The sequence below is a fragment of the Falco naumanni genome, chromosome 5 (assembly GCF_017639655.2).
Source record: "Falco naumanni isolate bFalNau1 chromosome 5, bFalNau1.pat, whole genome shotgun sequence".
In the NCBI taxonomy this organism is placed as follows: Eukaryota; Metazoa; Chordata; class Aves; order Falconiformes; family Falconidae; genus Falco; species Falco naumanni.
This window is the reverse complement of record NC_054058.1, coordinates 66,942,853-66,958,848: the sequence shown is the minus strand read 5'-3', so window position 1 is coordinate 66,958,848 and position 15,996 is coordinate 66,942,853. Positions and strand designations below refer to the sequence as shown.

Sequence of the window (15,996 nt, the reverse complement as noted above, 5' to 3'; positions counted from 1 at the left end):
TGTAATACTTCTTGGGAAGGAGAGAAAATATTTTGAAGTTGTGATGTACTAAAATTGATGAGAAACATGAGTAAATACATTATTTGCCTTATTCCTTCTCCTATGTAGTATACAGGCATACAGTAGTTACTTCTTTTCATAACAAAGGCATTTTGGAAAACCTAAGTATGGCTCTTTAAATACCATCATCAGGGCTTAGGCAAAGCTCCTCACTGATTCCAAGTGAAGACTTGCCCTCTAAAATTTGTAGTCAAGTGTAAGTCTGTGTAATATACGATGCCCCTTAACACACCTCTGTGCCGAATTCATTGGATACATGTATACTGCCAATATTTGTGCTCTGTAATATGAACCATTACTAAAAACATAAGCTATACGAAGAGCTTGATAGATGTATGCTTAAAGGTAATTATGCATTTACTGTGTTTTAATTCTGATTATTGTTTTCTGTCAGCAGCGCTGATGTGTCAAACTATTTTAGCAGTATTTGTCCTTTTTCTCTATTCTGGCAAATCATTGCTGTAAATGAATCACTGCTGGGTCCTGTGAAATTTCTGTGCATTTTTTCATTCTGCTGGGTTTTTATCCTCCAGTATTCAGCTGTGTGTAAACTGAATGTGAAGTCGTTAGAAGCATGGGCTCAGCAATAGCTCAAATCACAGGAGTGTAGATAAGAATGAAAATAACAATTGGGCGTGTTAGCCGCAAAACAATATTAGTGGTAATATTCCTCCCATTTTACACAGAAGTCTGTAATACTGCAACAAGCCGTACACTAGAATAGCCTATTATGCTAATTTTATTAACCTTGTCTTATCTTAATTATAATCCTGTAAAATTATTTTCTTTCCCCCCTGCAGATTAATGAATGGCTGTGTTTAAACTGCCAGATGCAAAGAGCATTAGGTGGGGACTTAGCACCAGGTCCCGGTTCTGGGCCACAGCTGCCTCCACCCAAGCAGAAGACACCCATCCCACCTTCAACAGCTAAACCATCTTCCCAGCCACAGCCAGTTCAAAAGAAAGATGCTTCTCCAAAACCTGATCCTTCGCAGCTAGCAGAATTGAAAAAAAACCAGCCACAGAAAAAGCAACCATCCTTGCCTGGGTCTCCCCCTGTAAAATTGAAACAACCTAGTGCTGAGCCTGCTGAGATCTCCCAGCAAACAGATTTTGCTCCAAAGTCTGATCAGGCCAAGCCAGTGCAGACTGAAGAGAAGCAACAACAACCCAGTGTACAGAAGCCTACAGCAGACACAGTGCCTACCTCTGCGGTGCCAGGGCCGGAACAGGATTTGGCAGGTCCCAGACCTCCACCGACTCAACAGAAAGCGACAGATTCCCCAAAGCCAGAGCTTGCCAAGCCGTCACAGGACACACATCCAGCTGGGGATAAACCAGATTCCAAACCACTTCCACAAGTGTCTCAGCAGAAGTCAGATCCCAAGCTTGGGTCTCAGCCTGGTGCTAGACCAGATGCTAAAACTCAAAAGCCTGCCGAGCCAACACAAACAAAAGATGATCCTAAGAAGTTACAAACAAAACCGGCTCCAAAGCCTGATCCCAAGCCAGTTCCCAAGGGCCCACCAGCAGGGGCAGGTCCCAGGGCAGTGTCAGCACAGCCGGCCCCTCAGCCCCAGCCACCTCAGAAAACCCCTGAGCAATCGAGGCGCTTCAGCCTTAATCTGGGAGGCATCACTGATGCCCCTAAGCCTCAGCCTACAACACCGCAAGAAACAGTCACTGGGAAACTCTTTGGATTTGGAGCTTCTATCTTCAGCCAGGCCTCAAATTTAATTTCCACAGCAGGTCAGCCAGGCTCTCAAACATCAGCCCCCCCGCCGTCTGGTCCTGCAGCGAAGCAGCCACTGCCTCCATCACAGCCTCTGGCCACCCAGGCAGCCCCTAAAGAGGCTGCTCAGGCTCAGCCTGTTCCAAAAGCTGCTCCTGGAAAGAAAGAAGCCAAGACTCTTATGACCGAAAAATCAGAACCGTCAAAAGAGGATGGTGTTTTCACAACTAAAGGATCTGATTTAGAAAAGAAACCTGGTTTGGCTAAAGATAGCAAGCCTCAGCCTGCTGAAGCAAAGAAACCTGCTGTGCTGTCGGAACCAGAAAAAGCCAGCCAGCCTAAAGTGTCTTGTCCCCTTTGTAAAACTGGACTAAATATTGGTTCTAAGGATCCCCCCAACTTCAATACCTGTACAGAGTGCAAGAATGTTGTGTGCAATCTCTGTGGATTTAACCCAATGCCACACATAGCTGAGGTAAGGCAGTGGAATCTGTAATTACTCTCTACTTCCTACCTGCAGGCTCCCTGTGCTGGGGAGACCAGTCTGTAGCTGATTTTTAGCTCTTGAATTGTCATCTGAGGGCTTTTAAAATTAAATGTGTCATATGAAACTTGGTCAGTAGTCAGAAAGTACTGATGAATTTTGTGCAGATTAAAGGAGGCTGGTGTAGCTGGTTGCTAAGTTTTTGAGGCATAGAGCAGATAGTTAATTATGGTTATGCACTCTTGAAATTGGTGCTACTATGATCCAGCAAACTACGGTACTTTCAGTCTATCATGAGGTAAAGTCCTTTTTCATATGCTTCAGTATCATATGTTAACGTGTGCTTATTTAATCACTGTCCCTGATTTAGTCAAGTATTGGATGAAGGAATGTGTTAATGTTTGGTTATTCCCCTTCCTTCCTATTTCCCTATTTGTTCCTATTTATATCCCTAAATTTATCCCATTAATCTCATTCTGGCTCTGGAGTACTTGCACATGCTGATGTACTCACTAGGAAGGCTGAAGTTTGAGTCATACCTAAGTGGTGTAATATGTGATTTTTTGGTGTGAATAACATAAGATTCACAAAGACACTTTGTTAAGGAGTGTGAAAGTGCCTTTTCTATGATTGCCCAAGAGAGGGGCAAATTTATGTTTAAGAGAATTGAGCAACTTAATTTCAACAGTTTTGCACAGTTTTACCCTCCTTCCTTTCTTTCATGTAATTTTTTGGCAAGGGGATTGGAAACTTTATACTAGTTTAACAGAAAGGTGAGGTGGAGGCACATCTCACTTGCCCTATCAATTTGGCAAGTTCAGCTCAAGAGAACCAGACCACCTAAACCCATTTGTGAGTAATTTAAATGTGTAAGTTGGCCTGCGCAGGACATGAGGAAAGTGGACGTCAATGTTGAGTCTTTGAAATCTGAATGAAGAAATTAGAAATAGCTCCCAGGGTTAGAGGTTATAATTTCTCTGCCTTGTGAGAACAATGTTGGGAGAAATACCAAGGTGCAGGGAAAATATTGCTGATGTTGGCATATCCTCTTTTTTGTGGATTATCTTCTGGAATATACTATCATTGAAAGGCATTTGTCCTACTATAATAAGCACATTTTATCTAACTGATGAATATATTGTCTGCTGGCTGTGGTCATTTAGGTCAGAGAGAAAGGTCTGAAAACACAGGAAGACTGATCAGTGACTGAAAGCCAGGACTCAATTCAGTGCTGCTTATGCCCTGAATTCCCTCAAACACACCTCTTCCTCCATCACTGTCCAACCCCCTGCCCCATACACTTAGGCACATAGACAGATTTCAAATGTGAAAAAATGCCTTTGCCTTTTTCCAGAGGCGCTCCAGTATGCTACATAGGATACCACGGAAACAAGATGGGTCAGTTCTGGTGTAACACTGTGCTAAAATGACAACTACGCAAGTCCGGGTGTATGGCTTCTTGAGTTGATTTAAGTGTGATAGTGTTGGACCGCCTGGTGGTGTGCAGACATACTGTATTTCTTCAGCTTGAGATGAAACGGCTGATACTCTGTTTCTTTTTTCCCCATCACTGTAACTGTCAGAAGGTTCTGTTTCTATTCTTTGGAATATGCAGATCTGGAAATACTATGGATTTTCTGTAGCTGTGACTTCCTCATACCTTTCTTTACCTCTTTTTTTGGCTCCTTCTTGCATTTTCTTCTTCCTTATACTACAGATTTCCACTTCTGTCCAGTTTTCCATCTTACCTTTTTTCAATCATTTTTGCTAAAAACTGGCAAGCCACTTTTCCTTCACGACAGGAGGTGGTTTACTTGGCTGAGGACAGCCTGACTTTCCTTTTCATGAAGATGGGAGACAGAAGAGGGAGCTCATCCTCTCCTCTCCCAAATGAGCTGTGCAAATAGTGTATTTAACCTCAGATAGCAGTTCTGTCCCTGCATGCACTGTATATACTGTATACCTGTTACATGATAGACACATGATAATGAGCAAATAGTTTACGCTCACTAGCAAACTCTTTTCCTCCACTAAACTTCTCTAACGTGTTGAGTACAGTCTTGGAGGTTTTATTTACTTGTCTCGCTATTTTTTTGAGGAGTTAGGAAGGAGAAATAGAAATACTTTTTTAAATTGGTCTTTCTGGTAGTTTTCTACTTAAATCTTTTATTCCCATGTTCTGCATTCAAACAAAAAAAAAATAATTCCAGAAGGCTATATTCCCTCTTGGCCCCAGAAGGTGTTGTGGATGAACGAATGTGATGGGTATTTTATAGTTTTGCTTTGGAGCTGCAGGTATATTACAGTGATTCTAACAGTTGCTTATGTCTTATCTGTATGTTGTTGCCTCAGTTGAGTTTTATTGACTGAGTGATGGCTGAAACCTTGTTGCCAACAAAGCTTGTGTTGGCCTGCATGGTAAGAATGAGTCCCATGGGGCCAGGCAACCTGTGTTTCATTGACAGATACAGAGGAGACTCTAAACTCCACGGATGCTTCCCCCCTTAAGATCTTTCAGCAGGGAGCGTCTCCCAGGCAGTGTGGTGCTGTGCTGCAGATCTGGCTGACAGCACAGTTAAGGGAAGAAGGTGCTTTCTTAGAGTGGCAGTTGTTTGTTCTTGCCTGTAAGTGACAGAAATAACTTCCAAAAAACGTCTTAAAACTGCAGCAAACAGTCGATCCTCTAATAAGCCCTCTACTGCAGGAAATAAGAGAACTAGAATTGCCTAGTCTAAATCAACCATACGCTGTTTACTTCAGTGACATTATTCTGATTTGCACAAGCTGAGAATTAGGCTAGAATACATTTTCCTAAAATGGGCTGATTTGTTCTTTCTCTCCCTGATTTGTTGATCCAACAAACAGTTATTTACTTAAATGGTAATTTATCCATGAAGCAAACAGCAACAAATGGCTAAATAAATGACACTTGATAGATTTTGAAGACCCACAGGACCATGTGCATCCCAGTGCATTAGCAGACTCCTCATTCTGCCATTTACTCAATAGGGAGGAGCACTGTTTACCGGCTCTGTAATTAGCTTTCCAGCTCAGGTAGTTGGAAGCAGCTCTATTTTTAGTAACAAAGCACAAGATCTCAATTGCTGAAGCCAGAAATGAAGTGTGTGGCAACGACCATTTTGTGCATTTAAAACTCAGTGAAGCTGCTCAGAATATTGCACAGGAGCAGAGATGGTTGCCTATAATGTAATTAAGTATGTTGAGGCAGAAGGTCAGGCATATAGAACCTGTGCTGAATTAATGTAGTAGTAAAATAATATAAAAAAGATTGATAAACTAAGCTAAGGACAACAAAGATATCCAAATTTGTAGAATCTGTATGGGCAACAAGAAAGAAAAATCTTAAGAGTCATGTGTTATGAACAGAAAGAGCTCAAAATGTAATGTGTGTACATTTGAGTGTGCTAATTGATTTAATTTAATATAACTGCTAAGAGAACAACAGAAGCACTTTTTAGTCTACTGATAGCTATAAAATTATCTGGAAAGGTACATGGAAATAAAGAATGTTTCATGTGTGAAATAAATTATTGGGGCCACAGAAAGGAGAGAATTGTTTTGTATGAAGGAAGACAGGGAGGACTGGGGAAAGGCAGAAAAGACATATCTCAGAATTACTACGGATTTCTTGTTTAAAAAAGATGTAATCTGTCAAGAGATGTGATCAGAATAGAGAATATAAACAACTTCACATAGAGAAGGATGTTTCATAATATGTTTACTATGGAGAATATTGTTTGTATTTTTTGACATGGTGGGTATGATAGCAGGAATCTATAAGGAGGAATCTGTATACGGTGACCTTAATGGCTCCTGTCCAAGCCATATTCTTATATCATAGATCTTTTTAAAAAAGAGATGTGTATAACCAAATTAATTTAGATGCCTTTCTGATACCTTATTTTGGCACTGTTACTTATTAGACCAAACTAAATGATTTTTTTTTCTTCCCCCACATACTATGGAGAGAGGGAAAAGCAAAAAGATAAACTCATTTGCTAAGTTAAGTACAGTGTTAATGCTAAACTCAATAGTGTAACCAGGTTAAAAATGAGATACCTTGCTCTTCCAATAAGAACTTCTAGAAGTAACAGTAAATAGCATTTTGCAACTGATACAAGACTCTCTGGAGATGAAGGGAGCTTTCTTCTTGTGGCTTGTTGTCATATACCCGAATATGTCTTGGTTTCTTGTACCTCCTCCTGAAATCCTGCAGAAAGGGTACTGGCATAGGTGGGTCTCTGATACAAATAATTCTGGCAGTTTCTATTTTTCCAAACTTTCATTGATACCTAATTGCAAAGGGAGTGAGCCCTCAGCAGTTGTCACCCATAGTCAGGCTTTAATAGGAGGCTTAAAAAATAAAAATTACAAAAAAACCCCTGCCCTATCCTGAAATGAACCTGCTATTAAATGCAAATGTAGTTTAGACTTCCTAAAGGAGGCATGCAGGCACGCTGTAAAGTAATGAGCCATCGATGATTCTGATGAAAATCCCTAAAACAGTGTACTGCATCATCTGAGGAGACACCCATTGCCTCTCTTGATAGTTTATTAACAGCTCTGTACTATTATGTTTTTCCTATGTGAGAAAGCTCAGGCTGTTCTCTAAATTGGAAGGCTTAACTCGTATTAGAAGTTCCTATCTCCTCTGTAATGTTTGGTGATGTGTTTTTTTTGGAAACAGATGGTGTCTGGGAAACACAGTGAAGGAGAATTTGCACTTAAGATACAAAGAGAAAAACAACCACCCTGTTCAGTTGCATAATTTATCATCTCTGCCTCTTCCCTCTTCTTTTATATTTAAAGCTCCTTTTAAAATTTTGATTGTAAGGAAGTGAATGCTTTTATTGTTTAATAACAGTAGCCAAATAATAAAGAACGTAATAGCCTAACACAATGCATTCACTAAAGTTTATGGAAATTTTATCCATTAAATGATAAGGCTTTATAATTGAGAAAATGTTAAAACTACTACTAATTATTATTTTGAAAGATAAAATCTGGCATTGAAAAACAGAGTGCATGTTAGATGATAAAAACCTCACTGTATTTCTTGTCTGTCAGAATGAAATTAATTTAACTCCAAAGAAGGTGTCCTAGGCCTGTTTAACTAGTTCAGTATGCATGATAGAAACAACATTAAAATAGAAATAATTTTAATAGCATAATGACTCGCCTCTTCCATTTTTCCTGTAAAACACATGTATTGAATATATACGGAATGGAAGGGTTAATATGGAATGGCCCTTTGATGGATGAGTTAGTCAAAATTTAACGCAGATAAATTAATGTCTGAATTCACCTTTGAAACAAGGCTGAAGGGCTTAAGCTTCACCAGCAGAGGCTTCTGGTATTCCTATTTGCAGAAGTATTTAAATGGTTAAAGACAGAGGCTTGAGTTGTCCATGATACTTGTATGTATTAGGAGCTTCTGTCCTTCTCTGACACCTCAGCTAAAGCTGTGTTCCAAAAAACACCCCTGCTTTGACCTGATGATTCTCCAGAGGCCTGAACTTCTGTCTGCACATGGCTTGAGTCATTCCTTTTGAGCAGTGTTTTTTGGGCTCCTGTTTCCCTTTGAGTCCAGACATTAGATGAAATCCCTGTTGGGACCTGATTTTGGCACATGTTTGAGAACAGTTCACCCAGAGGCAGTACTGCTTGGCATTAAGCGTATCAGCTATTGGCTGCTTTATTTAATAATGACAATAATAAAGCCTCCTGATGGTCAAATACAATGTGGTGGTGGTTTGCTGAGTTTATTCATTCTCCAATAGTATTATGTGCAAAATACAGATCTGCAAGTAGACACATGACTTCAGGACTGCCATCCTCAGCTCAGGGCTGTTGCTGGGATGGTACAGCCAAGCTTTTTGTCTTCTGGTTTCCTTCAAGACCCCACAAGTTTGCATGCTTAGAGTTGCAACAGAGGAAGTAAAGCCAAGAGTAAGCCACTGCATCCAGATAAGCTAATTAATAGATGTCCTGGCATGGTTTTGTTTGAATTCCCTGTCACTATAGAGGAAAATGAAAACACCCTTACTTTCTAACAAGTTTCTCTGAACTTGCATTTCAGTAGGGCTACGTGGTCCAAAGAAAGTTATACACTAGTGCAGTTTCATTTTTTGGCAGTCAGGTTTTGATAGATACTTCTGAACGTGATGATCTTGGGACATTATTTGAAAGCAAGGCTTCTTAGATCTGCAGGGTTACTATTCAAGGCATTAGCTACTAGATGGCATTCTTGTTAATTTTTTTTCTTTCCAGTAGTTATGACCATAAAATTAGGGAATCTTCGCACATGCACGCGCACATCCCCCCCCCCCCCCCACCCCCCCCCACCCCCCCCACCCCCCCCCCCCCCCCCCCCCACCCCCGGAATAAAATTAGAGGAGTGGAAAAGATTGGTATAATTGCTGAAAATAATAATATGACCTTTGGAAGCACTATTAACATGATTAATTACCTGCTGTTTGTTTTCTTTATTCAGGCTTCTAAAAGTTTCCAAATTACCTCTCAGAACAAAAAACTCCAGGGATGGATAAATACAGTTGAAACAAACAATAAGATATAGACATAAACCTATGCAAGGCCAGGTGGCTTTTATTGATGGTTGGTAATGGCCATTGACGGTGTGAAATCCAAAGGGATATCTACTGCAGCACCACTGCTAACATGTGTAGTTCCTGTCTAGCTGGCTATTTTCCTCATCCAGTTAATGACTTCTTTACCTATGTGCATCTATTCCATCTCTAGATGTCTTTGCACCTTTGAAATACAAAATGTTTAGGTGAATGATAAATGCAGAGCTTTCAGTGTTGGTTCTTGTGTGTGTTTTGCTTTCTTGTCCCGTGCCATTAAGAAAACAGTTTATAGACTAGCGTATTAGAGAGGGTCTAGCTGGAGTCACAAATCTAAAACAGATCATCAGGAAAATTACTGACCTGGCCTTCAGCCAGGTGATTTTCTTCTCTGTTACTTCATTAGAAATTTGGTTGGTGTCCCATTATTAAATGAGGAAGAAGTCTTCTGAAAGCTAAGCTGGTGTTAACTGCATATGAGTTTGAATTTTTCTAGTGAACTTGATAATAGTTTAAAAATACTTTATTTTATTGAGATAAATATATTTTTTTTCTTTTTCATTGCACTAAAATACATTTTTGTTCATGTTTTATTGAGTGTTGTAATTTAGCCCTGGCTGGACACTAAGCCTCACACAGCTGCTCGTTCAGTTCCCCCCACGGTTGGATAGAGGAGAGAGTCAGAAGACTCCCAAGTGAGAAAACTTGTGGGGTTGGGGTAAAGACAGTTTGATAGTAAATCAGAAGTTGCACATACAAGCAAAGCAAAACAAGGAATTCGTTCACCACTTCCCATTGACAGGCAGGTGTTCAGCCATCCCCAAGAAGGCAGGGCTCTGTCATGCATAATGTTTTTTTGGGAAGACAAATGCCATCACTGAATGCCCCCCTTTCCTTCTTCCCCCAGCTTACATATACTCAGCATGACGTCCCATGGTATGGAGTATCCCTTTGGTTAGTTTGGATCAGCTGTCCTGGCTGTGTCCCCTCCCAGTTCCTTGTGCCCCTCCAGCCCTCTCGCTGGCAGGGCCTGAAAAACCGAAAAGGCCTTACCTTAGTAGAAACACCACCCAGCAACAACCAAACCCATCCATGTGCTATCAACATTGCTCTCACACCACATCCAAAACACAGCACTACACTAGCTACTAGGAAGAAAATTAACTCCATCCCAGCTAAAACCAGGACACTGAGAAACAAAAATGCATCGTTTAGAGACTTTAAATATTGTGAGTTTTAGTTAATTTCAAGATAAGACCCAATAAGTCTAAAACATTTTGACCCACATCCAGATTTTGTGAATTAAACAGACAAAACCTAATGGATGTTAAGTGCCTCAGTTTTTTTTTTTTTCCCAGTGCCCAGCTGAGATACCTTCGTAAGACATTACGTACTATCTGATCACATTAACAATATGTGCAGACACTGTCAAAACTTCCGTGACTGTAAAAACATAAAGCATTTACCTTTTTATCTGAACCTTACATGGATTTGGTCTTCTGATAGATTTGCTATGGGGGGAGCTTCAATTGAAATTCTTTGGGGGTTTTTGGTGTTTTTTTGTTTGTTTGTTTGGTGTTTTGTGGTTTTTTTTTCCCTGTTCCAGCAACATGAAGAGCTGATGCTCTTTCTAGGAACAAATGTACTAGTAGCATTTTTTTAAATAACGCTGAGGATTTTATATGTCTGAAAACACTATTTTTGATGGATATTCTTTAATGTAATAGTTGGCTTACTAGGACAGGTAGTCATTTGACTATTTAACAAAATTCTGAAAAGACAGTGTACTGTAAATTTAAACCGTTGCGTGCATTTTGTGGTCTTATTTCTTACAGAATGAAACTCTTCATGTTCAACAGCAGTAAGTTCCCATTACTGCATATATTTAAAACTTCACGTCATGCTTCTCCTGACCAAAAGGCTCATTACACCATAAGAGTACATTATAAAGAAAGGTCAACATTTTGCATAAAGCAAATCTAAAAAATCCTTTGTTTGCCCCGGCTGTGTGGTGATTTTGAACTTAATGGGATTGTACAAGTGTCTTCAATGGCATTTTGCAATTTATTTTAACAGCTTGCATGATGTGTGACCAGCAGTAAAAGTAAATAATGAAAGCTCAAGATTTAAAGAAAGAGAAGAAATGAACAAGATGGGGCAGTTTTCTGATTTCTGTTTTGTATGTTGCATAATAGTGCTTCTCCCTGAGTAACGGAAAGAATGTGTCACTTAAAATAACAGTGGCCCGTAATTATTTTTAATACTTATGAAATGCATATGGCTTAGTGGACCAGAATGAGAATGAACCTGCCTTTAGATTAAATATTACTTATGTATTAAATTGATTTCTCCAGTATTATTAAGAGTAAGGATGGAGGCTGAGGGGAATTTAAGCCATTATATAGTTGTGGAAAGAAGATTAGACTCGTGCCAGTAAGCTGTTTGAGATGCTGTCTGGCAGCATTTGAAGCAGGAGGTCATGGACTGATGCTGAAGAGGGGGGCAAGCTGCCTTTAAACTATTCAGACTGAATTTTGTACAAAATGCTGTCAAGTCAGGGTGAAGAAAAAATAATATTTTTGCAGTCATTAAAAAAACCCAACTTAACAGCCACTAGGTTGTATTAGACTAGAACACTCATGGAGAAGAATAATGAGGTATATTAGTTTTCCATCTGTGTTTTGGAGGTTAATGAAATTACTCAGACAGTGAGGTGACCGAGGCTTCCAAGGACAAGACTTGATAAGACCATATGGTAGCCTTCTGTTTTTAGTATTTCTAGGTTAGTAATCTTTTGGGTTTGTGGATGTGGGTTGTTTCCCCCCAGCAGACAGCCTTCACATTGGCAAAGGTCCAGTTCTTATGTACAGAGATTAGAAAGTAAGCATAAGAAACCTTGTCCTAAAATATATCCTTCTAATGAATGTAGGTACTTTTTTGAGGAGTTTTTGGGTCCTAGAAGTTACATGAATTATTGGGCTAAAACCTCCAGATGTATTTGTAATATTTCAAAATTTTTTTTGAGATTTCTAAACATTTTTGTGACCAATTCATAAGGACTATATTGTGATTATTTTGATTGTTATGTTTTACAATGGCATTTTCATAATTGCACACATTTGCAAATACAGGAGTACACTGAAGATGATATCTGACCCTCATCAGTACTTGTGACTACAAATCTCTGAATTTTGTTGAAGTGTCACTTTTGTAGTCGATCTTAAGTTTCATATCTTCTCTTTTATACAAGAAGAAAACATAAAAATACGCATTTCTTTCTGAATGCTGACAAACCCAACTACTATCTTCAAGATACTAGTTAGTAACTATCTTTTTGTACATTTAAAGCATGATGCACAGTCCTTTACTGTCTGGAAAAGCTGCCAGATACACCTGTTCCTGTTCCCTGCTCTCCCTGCTCCTCCCCCAAACCAACATACTAACCCTTAAATTTCTATATAAATATTATTTTCCCACAGAAATTCAACTGGAATTTTTACTGAAACATTGAACTGTGACATACTACATAAAAAACAGCCTGAGCATGTACCCAACTTCAGATTCTTTCATCTTATTTTCAATTATATTATGGAAAAAAAAAAAATGGGCGGGGGGGAGGGGGGGGGAGGAATATTTGAAGTACCCAATATTTCTTAAATGCTTTTGCATTGAAATATACACAAAATATTTTATTTGATCAAAAGTCTATCTTACACTGAAAATGGATAAAACAGTAAAGATTCAACATGCTCTACTTGCTGTCTAGTGTGTTTTATGTCTTGTAATAGAATTCTTTTCCACTTTTATTGTATAGTTGGAGCTGGACATTGGGTAGTTCCAGCACTATCTCTGAAAGTATTTGCATTTTTGTAATGTTTAATTTTAACTATAGGAAGACAAGAATCCTGAAGAAAGCCAAGTTTTGATTTAGATTTTTTTTAAAAAAGAAATTAAATTTTGAATCTACTTAAGATGGCTTAAGGTCGGTGTCATGGTGTGACATTCGTAAGAGTAGGAAGGCACAGGCTTTGTACTCCTTACAGAACAAGTAAAACAGAACTCTTTTTCGCAGGCTTCTTCTGTACATACACCTTTGTGCTGACCTACAGGGCGTTTCTGGTTTGTCCTGAATCATGTCTGAGCCAAGAACACTTGTATTGTGCTGTGTTGTGAATTTTTAAAGTCGTGTGCCCAGTATAGCTGGGACTCAATTACACTGTTATCCCAGACCTCTCAAGAGAAAGCACGCTGCCATTTTTCTTCTATATCACCTACTAGTAGAGCAGTCTCCTGATCAACACATAACCTCTCAATTGATTTGGCATCCTTTTAAGTATTTTACCTGTGCTGCTTTTTCTCCCAACCTGTAAAGGCTGTGCTAGTGCTCTGTCATCCTTCAAATGACAAATCTGCTCAATACTTTTTTCATGCGACGTAATGCACAGTGTAGCTAAAGGAGCTTTTGTTTCAATCCATAATGTGTTATATCCATAATGTTAGTTACAGTCATAATTGGAGGCTTCAGTGAAATTCATGCACTTCCCTCACTCTTATTTCTTCTATATGCTGTTGGTTAAGTGGAATCAGGAGCGGCTCAGCTTTAACATGATCTTTTGGGTCAGTCGAGCTCTTCCAGGTGTTGCTCCGAGGCATGATGCACTTTCCCTGGTGATTTTCTGGGGCACATTTGAGTTTGCTCCTGGGTGTCTTTCCAAGATGAAATGAAGATAGATGTTGTAACTGTCTTTAGTATCTGTAGTGGGCAGAGTGAAGCATCTACAGATTAGATCGTTTGGACCAACTCCCTGCCTAAATCAGGGTCAGCTGGAGCAGGTTCAGCAGGGCCAGTCAGGGTTTGAATGTTTCCGAAGATTAAGACTCCACAACCCGTTTAGGTGACCTTTGCCCTCATTGTAGTTTTTCTTTCTTTCTTTTTTTTTTTTTTTTTTTTGTATTTGAATGGATTGTCAGGTATTTGAATTTAAGCCCATGTGAATTTTATGTCTATTAATTGGATACCTCTCAGAAGACTTTGGCTTCATCTTCTCTTCACGCTCCCATCAGCTATTTTCACACACTGAGAAGACTTCCCTGAGCCTTCTTTTCTCCAGGCTTCTTTTTTCCAGTTCCAGCCTTCTCAGCTTCTCCTTGTATGAGTGATGCTCCTTTGCTGGTCTCACTCCAGTATTTCCATGTCTGTCTTGTACTGGGGAGCCCAGAACTGGACACAGCACTCTCCCAGCAAGAATGAGTATAGGGGAAACTCACCCCCTTAGACCTGCTAGCTATGCTCTTCACTAATACAACCCAGGATGCTGCAAGCATTCAAGCATGCCTTTTGCCCCATGCCTCCCCTAATTCTCATACCATACTCAAGGGCACAGAACACACATGTATTGTGTCCTACAGCACCACACTGGCAGGATGCAGTGAAGCACATCGCTGTAAACACAGTCACTAACTTATAAATGTTTTGGAGGTGATGGGGCCCAGAGGAAACCCTGATCAGTCTCCTCCAAGGAGTACTAACTTTAAATTGGCCGTTACTCACTGTACATCAGTGAACTTAATACAGAAAATGATTGTAGCCAAAGGTATAAAGTGCAGATTTCTGATTACTATGATATCTCTACAAAATATGTATTTTAGCAGATATTCATGGCAAGTGTGTATTGACTTCAGGTTTAAAAGTAAAAGGTTTAGATACCGTTTTGGAGGGAAGAAAGGGTTAGAACAGAATCCAAGCTAAAATTTCACACGACGTCGCAGGAAGTTGAATTTTGCTCCTGGTCTGCATGTCTGGAAAATTTATAATCAAATCAGTTCAGCTAAATACCACTTTCTACTTTCTCCTCCTCCTAAATCACCCTCCTCTCCATACGCGTTGCAAGAGTTGTTTATATTTGCTATTTTTTTTATTAACCGTGGGACTCCTGCCTCTTGCCATCTTTTACATTAGGGAGTTTCATTTTTTAAGAGTCTTTTTTTGCTCCAGGGCAGTAGGGGAGAAAGAAATGCAGGGTTAATTAGGTAACTTCATTAGTTAGGAACTGATTTTCCAGTTGCAGAACTTGTACTGTTGCATCTTGAAATAGCCTATGCGTATTGTAAAATATGAGGCGTTACAAAACACCTTGCAATTTACAGACCTTTGAAGTATGCTGAAATGAAAATGTATTTGGTATTGTTCTGTTTTCTGAACATTCATGTATGTGAAAACAGTTAATCCCTATGTTCTAATAAGTTTTCTGAAGAGTTTCATGCTCTTAAGTAATGTTTTGTTTGGATGACTTGTCAATATATAATTAATAATTTTCTGTAAGCACATAGGTTATATTTTTTGATCTAAACTTGCTATTAAAAAATAAGTAGTAATTTGCTTTTTAAATCCAGGTCTATGACATCAGAATCGATGTGTCATCACTAGAGTGAAATTCTACTAGAGAAGATATTATAAATTCCACTTGTTCTGTATGTTATTAATAATTAATAGTAAATAATTATTGCTGTATTATAAGAGGAATCGGGGTGAAATGTTCATCAGCATGCAGGATATAATATTTAGAGGATGTCTAGGAAAATTTACGCTAATTTTCTTTCTGAACTCTGAAGCTATGATAATGATGGCAGCACTTGGATATCTTTTTCCCTCATTTTGCTTTATTCCAATTGATTAGTTCTGTCCTTTTAACTGGGATTAATTCTGTATGTATTGCAGGGCGTTAATATCTCTTTTAATTAGTTTCCTGTTGCTTACATACACATTGTATAAAAATTTCATTGTGAGAAATCATTTGCAGACTGCATTGGAAAGCATTTAATTCCTTTCAGTACTGACATTTGTGTGCCTGTAATAGAAACCAGGAGAGCTGAAGGTGTCCTTGCAATGGCACATCAGTTTCCTCTGCACAGGTTACTCTCTTCATGCGTTAATTTACACAACTCCCTCAACAAAAAAGAAAAGGAATGCCAGTAGACTGACACTGTTCTAAGAAGTTTATACTTTGAATTTCTAAGTACAAAATACATACTTACTGATAAAGTAGGGTCAGGTGCTAGCTGTTAGAAAACAGTCATTTCCCTGGTATGCCTTCTAAGTCCTTTCACATATTTGA

General features: G+C 39.1%; 1 protein-coding gene across 1 annotated transcript in view; it reads left to right on the top strand.

Moving 5' to 3' along the window:
- Positions 1-15,996, top strand: part of LOC121089257 (protein piccolo-like) — a 382,524-nt gene that overhangs the window by 17,102 nt on the left and 349,426 nt on the right. The window contains 1 exon segment of the mRNA XM_040596364.1: positions 861-2,267. Within this exon segment, the coding sequence (XP_040452298.1) occupies positions 861-2,267 (1,407 nt within the window).